At 34.8% G+C, this 9,104-nt stretch overlaps 1 protein-coding gene across 1 annotated transcript in view; it reads right to left on the bottom strand.

Moving 5' to 3' along the window:
* Positions 1–285: 285 nt before the first annotated feature.
* The window catches only part of LOC106470792 (solute carrier family 23 member 2-like), a 22,042-nt gene continuing 13,223 nt past the window's right edge, over positions 286–9,104 (bottom strand). Inside the window, exons 8-12 of the mRNA XM_022399429.1 lie at positions 8,545–8,686; positions 6,203–6,456; positions 3,403–3,676; positions 1,814–1,909; positions 286–850 (exon numbers count right to left, since the gene is read on the bottom strand). Coding sequence (XP_022255137.1) covers positions 627–850; positions 1,814–1,909; positions 3,403–3,676; positions 6,203–6,456; positions 8,545–8,686 — 990 coding nt within the window. The 3' untranslated portion in view covers positions 286–626. The remainder of the gene's footprint in view (positions 851–1,813; positions 1,910–3,402; positions 3,677–6,202; positions 6,457–8,544; positions 8,687–9,104) is intronic.

Genomic DNA, 9,104 nt, shown 5'->3' with positions numbered 1-9,104 from the left:
AAATACGTTACCCTCATGTGGATTGCATATTTGGATTCCGGACTTTCCAACGGTTTATACAATATCTCAGAGAAACATTTACTAGAAATTCTTGTTTCTTGCCCTGACATCCCAAAACACTACTTCGCCTCTAGTTGAGGGAAATATTCCGTGTTATCAATTAAAACACTAATAGTATAATCTTTAAAAAATGAGCAAGTTTACAAAGCACAAAAACAACAAAAAAAAATGATAAAACAATAAACATCGATCAAAAATCTCAATTATGTTTCTTAAAATTTTTAATTTACTATTATACACCAAGATAAAATTAGTACCAAAGTAAACAAAAGACCAAATAAAGCAACGCTCGAGTTAGAGCTGCTGTACCTAACAGCCAATCAAATGAAACTTGGATTCTAACCTTGTACCTGACAGCCAATCAAATGAAACTTGGATTCTAACCTTGTACCTGACAGCTAATCAAATGAAACTTGGATTCTAACCTTGTACCTGACAGCCAATCAAATGAAACTTGGATTCCAAACCAGCACTTTTTATTTAATTTCTAATTAAAAAAAAAAAACTTAACCATCATTCATCTCGTAAAGTAGCATGACGAAATAAAACATTTACTTACAGTGATACTATTGGCTATTTTCTTGACCTTTTGTTTTTTTTATTCTTATTTTATTGTATGTTGGACTGATTGGAAAATAGGAGAAACACTTCAATCTTCGTAAAATCCCCATACCAACAGGAAAATCATAGCAGCTCAATCCGCTTTCCTCCTCTTCGTTTTTTGATGCAGTGAGATGGCTAACTTGTATCTGTTGCCGCCATTTTATTAGGCCTCGCTCTTCTTCTGTGCCTGTATAAAAAAAAAGGAGTTACTCGGTAACTTTGGCTGCTTTTATCTAAATGACGTAACAATAAAAGTATCCGAGACGTTGTTGTATTGTTAAAAATCGTGTATCGCATTGAAATAACAAATAACCTTACAATTAGCGATGAACCTCATCTGAATTTTAAACACGTTCTTTCGACTTACTTCTTCGATAGAGGGTTCCTAATAGCCAGAGTCACGCATACACATTGATATTACAGTTAATCTCACTAATTAAAACTTGGATGGAAAATTATTTATTATTCCCAGTTTTTTAGCATTGAATATTGTAACAGACCAAAACATAACATTAGTTAATGTGATGCGACATGTTGACCCTAGCGGTGGTGTACGGAGTAAACAAAAGCCGGTAATTTGAGGGTTAAAGTTCGGGGTTGAGGTGGGAACACAACTAGCATTAAACACTTTATTGTGTATTTCTTTAGTGATAAACATTAACATTTAAAAGATTATTTTCAATTGGGAAAAGGCGTAGTTTATTTAATAAGAATAGGCTTAATGATCCCAGCAAGTTTCTACTCAATCTGTTTGTTTGTTTGTTTGTTATGAATTTCGCGCAAAGCTACACGAGGGCTATCTGCGCTAGCCGTCCCTAATTTAGTAGTGTAATACTAGAGGGAAGGCAGCTAACCATCACCACCCATCGGCAACTCTTGGGCTACTCTTTTACCAATGAATAGTGGGATTGACCGTCACATTATAACGCCCCCACGGCTGAAAGGGCGAACATGTTTGGTGTGACGGGGATTCGAACCCGCGACCCACAGATTGCGAGTCGAGTTGGCGGTGGGTGGTGATGACTAGCTGCCTCCCCTCTAGTCTTACACTGCTAAATTAGGGACGGCTAGCACAGATAGCCCTCGTGTAGCTTTGCGCAAAATTCAAAACAAACAAACAAACAATTATTACCTTAATCGTAGATATTACCTGGAATAGTGTTGTCTAGAAGTAAGCCTAAAAATCCACCAACAAACATGCTGGTGCTCAAAAGGACGGCGAGAATATTGCTTGCAACGTCATTTCCTGTACGAACAAAATAATTTTCCGTTTTTAATAGATTGATTGTTAACAAATATAAAGATTTCATTTGAGAAAGCTGAAACTTTGATATTTCACACACAGAACTGTTAATACAAAATTGAACTAGAACTGTAAAAATAAGTTTTACAAAATCATTCATTTCTGATGTGATTTTAAAATGTAGAGCATTCCATTTTTTTATGTCATAATAAAGAACGAATTAAATAAGAAGTAAGCTGTTGTATTTAGTAGTCACGTAATTTACGTTAGAAAAACGTAAATATTACTTTGACATAGCTTTGATATTCAGGTATAGCATATGTTTACTACATGCTTTTAGCAATATGAGAATTTTTTCAATTTTTAATTTATCTAGTTTTGCTGCAGTTTTAGGATAGACAAATGGTCCAGAAACCGTTGAAGTTGCCTTGTTCTAGTTGCTTTGTTCTCCACGGCAGATAGTATCTACCTTGCCAGAGGGGATGTTGTGGTCTACTTTGCTTAAGTGTTAGGCGGGTCAACGGCTGCAATGTCGTTTGCTGGCCGAGTGGATGATGTCTGTATGTTATGGCCGATGAATGGTGTGAGAGAACAAGAATGACGAGATGACTCCATCACCTAGACAAAGAAACCGAGTTTATTTGTTAGATTGAAGTTTCATTTCTTGGTTCAGTTCTATTTGAAAATCAGCGTGTTTGGCTCTACAGAAATCTATCTTGAGAAAGAAAAAACCTTCAGATCTAATCAAGATTCAGGAGCAGTGACTGTCGTTTCATTTGTGCAGTACTCACACCGCGTTTATCATTTTCTAAGCATAATGAAAGGTGTTTGGTTTATTCACACCTTGTCCAGTTTCATCACTTCATACTCAAATTTTCGAATTCAGATCCTTGCTAAATTTCCTGGTCGACCTTGCTGTTATTAGCGGAAATCAGTTTTACCTGAAGATACCACATAAGTTCATCTTAATGTGTCGACGGTGTGACACACCAAACACACAACGTTCTAAAAGTGAATAAAACTGGACTGCTGATGCAAGCTTCTGACGTAGACAGCATTCTTGATGGTCCAGTATAGAATTGTGTGAATTTGTGTTTATGGCAAATAACTATATGTCCTAATTTTGAACTATTGACCAGATCGATGGCTGCTCCACACACCATTCACGCTAAAGAAATGACTATCACTCTTATAACATATCCAACGTTTAATGTGTGGATTCGAACATAGCTCGCCAGCTCCAAAATCCAGGACTCTACCACAGGACCAAATCCTGTTCCAAGTATAGAGAAAACGAGCAAAGCAATAGATAAATATTGTGACATCGATAAAATTTACAGCTTATTTCTTAAATATTATGTCAAAAACATGGTGTAATTTTATAATTTCATGCTTTGTTTAATATCAAATGGGTGCTTGTATACGTTTTCACAGTTAGTTTTCTTGTTTCGTTTCCACGAGTGTCAAGATACTAAGTAAATATATTTCAAACATACCTACGTTGACAGCATCAGGGTTAGTTTTTATCCATTCCGGGACTGCTATTCCCATAAATAAAGAAATTCCAAGGACAAAAAGATTTCTGGAAGAACTCAGGTCCACAAACTGTAGATTGGACAGTCCAACAGCAGTAACAATTGAAAACATCACACAGAATATTCCTCCAATAATTGGGTCTGGGATTGTTACAAATAGTGCACCAAATTTCCCTAGCATGCCAAATATCATCATGATTAAAGCACCATATTGTACCACTCGACGACTACCAACCTGAGAAATATAAAATAAATTTTAATGTCATTCCAACACGAAAAACATAAAATAAATTTTAACATCAAAATAGTTGATAATACTTAATGTAAGAGATATGATATCTCTAAAAAAAAAAATAAGAGAAATCTTACTAAATGTAAGATACAATTTTTATCTTTATAATTTATTTTTCATAGACTATTATCAGATACTGTGGATGAACATCGAGTAATTGTTCAGCACTATAAAGACAGGCGCCATTTTAATACTTGAAATGATAGAGAAGTCCTCCTGATTACTGTCATAATACTTTAGCAATGGATGAGTCGTCATGATTACTGTCATAATACTTTTAGCAATAGAGGAATCCTCACAGTTACTGTCATAATACTTTAGCAATGGAAGAGTTCTCCTGATTACTGTCATAATACTTTAGCAATCGAGGAGTCCTCACAGTTACTGTCATAATACTTTAGCAATGGAAGAGTCGTCATGATTACTGTCATAATACTTTTAGCAATAGAGGAGTCCTCACAATTACTGTCATGCTACTTTTAGCGATAGAGGAGTCCTCACAATTACTGTCATAATACTTTTAGCAATAGAGAAGTCCTCTAAATGTTCTCCAAGAATTTGTATAAGTTAGAGTCATTGCTTTTGACTGGCAGTTAATATTGATAACTTGGTCGTGTTCTTTGGTTATTGTTTTGGAGGAGCTCATTGGTCTTCTAGACAAACTATTTTGTCATGAAACCTGTAATGTGTTGCCACGAAACCTGTAATGTGTTGCCACGAAACCTGTAATGTGTTGCCACGAAACCTGTAATGTATTCATTTAATATCTATCATTTAACATTCTTGGGCATTTGCACGAGTAGACATTATACATTTAGGCCCCACGTCCAATTCTTCATAGATAGGACTACAAACTCAAGCCTTGTATTATCCATCTACCTTTCCCCAGCCTCAGAAACCATTTCTGGCCACTGTACATAGAAAGCAGTCTTCTTATACCCCACAGGTGGTTAATTCAGCTTTACTCCAAACATCGTTAATATATCATTATTTTGTTACATGCTCACGACCCTAAAAAGCAAACATTGACTAACTTGACTGTTTTGAGATCATACTTTGAAAGGTACATCCCGTGTATCCGAGCATTGGACCAATTAGCAGCTCGTAACATTATGAAGACACTTATCTGTTGAGTCTCTCTGTTTATAATTACCGAGTTCCTTCACAGTGTTCAGAGGGAGCTGCACAAGACCTCGTGGTGCCTGTGGGGTAAACCTACAGAGGAACCCCACTATTGTGAGGACCTCCAGTAGGCTAGGAGAGTGTTGGGGGATTCCGTCGGTGGATCTGATCCAATCAGTAAGATAGACAGTTCTGCCTAAGCTTGGTGGACACTTCGCATACGCAATGGTCCCATACACTTTTGGCAGATTAATGTATATTATTTGACCATAGGGAGCTGCATGGTTTATAATAAGTATGGCTAAAGTTTGAAGGAGTCGAAACGTTTCAATACTTAATTTCATTGTCATCATAAAATCGAGTACAATTTATGTTAAAATATCAGTACTTGAGTAAGTAAAAAATATGAACGTGTCAAATTTATTCACCTATATGTAAAATTTGCCTTTTCGCTTTAGCTTTGTCATAATAATATTATATTATTGTCGATTTAAGGATATTAACATCGATTATCCTATCATATTCCTGGACACATAACTTCCTAGCAATGACTATCCTATCATATTCCTGGACACATAACTTCCTAGCAATGACTATCCTATCATATTCCTGGACACATAACTTCCTACCAATGACTATCGTATCATATTCCTGAACACATAGCTTCCTACCAATGATTATCCTATCATATTCCTGGACACATAACTTCCTAGCAGTGATTATCCTATCATATTCCTGGACACATAACTTCCTAGCAATGATTATCCTATCATATTCTTGGACACATAGCTTCCTAGCAATGACTAACCTATCATATTCTTGGACACATAACTTCCCAGCAATGATTATTCTATCATATTCTTGGACACATAACTTCCTATCAATGACTAACCTATCACATTCCTGGACACATAACTTCCTGGCAGTAACTATCCTATCATATTCTTGGACACATAACTTCCTAGCAATGACTAGCCTATCATATTCTTGGACACATAACTTCCTAGCAATGACTATCCTATCACATTCCTGGACACATAGCTTCCTAGCAATGATTATCCTATCATATTCTTGGACACATAGCTTCCTACCAATGATTATCCTATCATATTCCTGGACACCTAGCTTCATAGTCCGAGCACGTTAACCACCAGGTTGATATTGAGAAGACAACAGATAAAATAAAGTTTTTCCTCCTAAAGAATGAGCTTCATCTACAGACTTATATACGAGGTAAAATAAACTGTCGCTTCTCATTAAGTTTTAATTAATGTAAGTAGCGTTTAAACGTTTCAAAATATGGAAGAAGAGTTGTTTTTTTTAGAGTTGACGTTTCGTCAGCATTACCCTTGTTACACCGATAGCTCCAATATTTTCACTGTATGAAGTCAGAGCACCTCCTGTACCCCACGACCCCGACAGTACACAGCTGACGCCTTCGGTGAAAATTCCTCGATTCACAGCGCTCACGGGAGGTGGGGGAGCACCTGCTAGCTTTGCACATGCGTAATAATCTCCAACAGATTCGATGGTTGACCCAATAATTCCGGCTAAGATTCCAAAAACTGCTCCTACACTGACAGTTGGTAGACCCCACTGGCCTAAGGAACGTCATAGACAAAACGATACGCCGTTAAAACGGGAAAATAAAAACAAACAAATTTACGTTCACCCTATTACAGCGACCATGAGGTGTAGAGTTTAATTTTCAATACTTGATGGTCAATAACTTTCAAGATAAGCTCGTGATCCTCATATGAACAATAAAACGTAAAATAAAATAATTTCAAACTATTTTCAAGGGTAACTGTATATTCTAATGTTCCACTATTATATACCTCAAATTTACCCTTGGAAGTATTAAGGACCCTGATTTTAATGAAGTGTTTCATCGATTGTTAATGACAGAACCTGAATAGACTTTTCCATATATCTAAAACTTGGAATCATTTATTACTTTCAGGATGTTGAGGACGATGTATTACTTATAATAATTATATTAATAAAACAACTAAAGTCAGAATTCCAGGATGTTGATGACGATGTATTACTTATAATAATTATATTGTTAAAACACCTAAAGTCAGAATTCCAGGATGTTGAGGACGATGTATTACTTATAATAATTATATTGTCAAAACACCTAAAGTCAGAATTCCAGAATGTTGAGGACGATTTATTACTTATAATAATTATATTGTATTACTTATAATAATTATATTGTTAAAACACCCAGAGTCAGAATTCCAGGATGTTGAGGACGATGTATTACTTATAATAATTATATTGTTAAAACACCTAAAGTCAGAATTCCAGGATATTGAGGACGATGTATTACTTATAATAATTATATTGTTAAAACACCTAAAGTCAGAATTCCAGGATGTTGAGGACTGTGTATTACTTATAATAATTATATTGTTAAAACACCTAAAGTCAGAATTCCAGAATGTTGAGGACGATGTATTACTTATAATAATTATATTGTATTACTTATAATAATTATATTGTATTACTTATAATAATTATATTGTATTACTTATAATAATTATATTGTTAAAACACCCAAAGTCAGAATTCCAGGATGTTGATGACGATGTATTACTTATAATAATTATATTGTTAAAACACATAAAGTCAGAATTCCAGGATGTTGAGGACGATGTATTACTTATAATAATTATATTGTTAAAACACCTAAAGTCAGAATTCCAGGATGTTGAGGACGATGTATTACTTATAATAATTATATTGTTAAAACACATAAAGTCAGAATTCCAGGATATTGAGGACGATGTATTACTTATAATAATTATATTGTTAAAACACATAAAGTCAGAATTCCAGAATGTTGAGGACGATGTATAACTTATAATAATTATATTGTTAAAATACCTAAAGTCAGAATTCCAGGATGTTGAGGACGATGGTGGGCCTATCTGATTAACAAGAACATTTTTCTAAATTATTTATACATCAATTTGACTCTGTTGGTCACAGGGGGGAGGGGGGTTCTAATAATATTTAAGAAAAAATAATAAACAAAAATATCCATTAAGAATGAAACAGTTCCATTAATTGTTGCTGAAAATGACTGATTAATTACACCCTATATTTGATCAATTCTTTCCGCTATAACAAACAAAAATCATAATAAATTTTCTAAATGATACATAACGTGAGCGCCACCTGGTATTAAACGCAATATAAACTAATCGGTAATTTACTGACCAATGAAGTTAAAATTCGGTTTTAACAGCACTCTCAACATCAAAAGGTGTCTCGTATTCGAAATATCCTCCCTATTGTCAAGTTACATTTGAGAAAAAAAAAAATCTTAAGAAAATTGAAAAGCAAACTTTCAGGTCAGGACAATCTACGTAAATCAGTGGTTCTCAAACTTTTTCGTCCGGGGACCACTTCGGCGGTGCCAAAAGACCCCACGCACAACCTACCGGTTCTACGGCATTCCGCTTTCGCTCGTTACCGCAAAAAAATCATCAGTAACTTGCATTTTGGTAGCAGCCCTCGAACTACCAGTGGTCCCAAGACCACATTTTGAGAACCACTTTTCACGACGAAAAAATAAAAATATTCTAATTTGGCTTTAAACTTATTACGGCTTTTTTTTACTATTTCACAATTTATTATAAAATAAAAATAATGTTCATAACGATAGATGGCAGCACCTGGATATGGAAATCGGAACCATGGACTGTTATGTAAAACGTTAATCCGAATATCAGTTCTGGCAGGGTTATCTGGAGCGATGGATTCAGTAGTGGTCAGAATGAAACAAAGAAGCCATACTACTAATATAGTCAATAAAACCTGGAAAGAGAGACAGTCAGAAACGAAAGTATCAGGAAAATCAATTTCGTAAATATTAAAGCAGCTAAGAATGTAGGCCTTACTGGTTACATTTCAAAATCTTACCATCTTCATGTTTCAGTAAACACTTAGTGAATACGTGTGTAGTAGTACTAGAAAATGTTTTTATTTTTATTGTTATCAGTTATTCTTTCCTAAGAGTATGTATTTTATATCCGTAATTTTAATCGTTAGGTGATATCAAGAATATTCCAGCTAACTGAGTCCTAACACTTAAACGATTCATCACTAATAGCAGAGACCTGCAAAACATTTCCGGCCAAATTAGTATCTTTATCATAACAGTACTTCTTTGAATATAACATTTCTAGCACAATACAAACGAATTGTAATCGTAGACAACGAAATGTGTAAATCC

The sequence above is a fragment of the Limulus polyphemus genome, unplaced genomic scaffold (genome assembly GCF_000517525.1).
Source record: "Limulus polyphemus unplaced genomic scaffold, Limulus_polyphemus-2.1.2 Scaffold4218, whole genome shotgun sequence".
Taxonomy (NCBI): Eukaryota; Metazoa; Arthropoda; class Merostomata; order Xiphosura; family Limulidae; genus Limulus; species Limulus polyphemus.
Note: the sequence above shows the minus strand (reverse complement) of the source record. Positions and strands in the feature narration are given on the sequence as shown.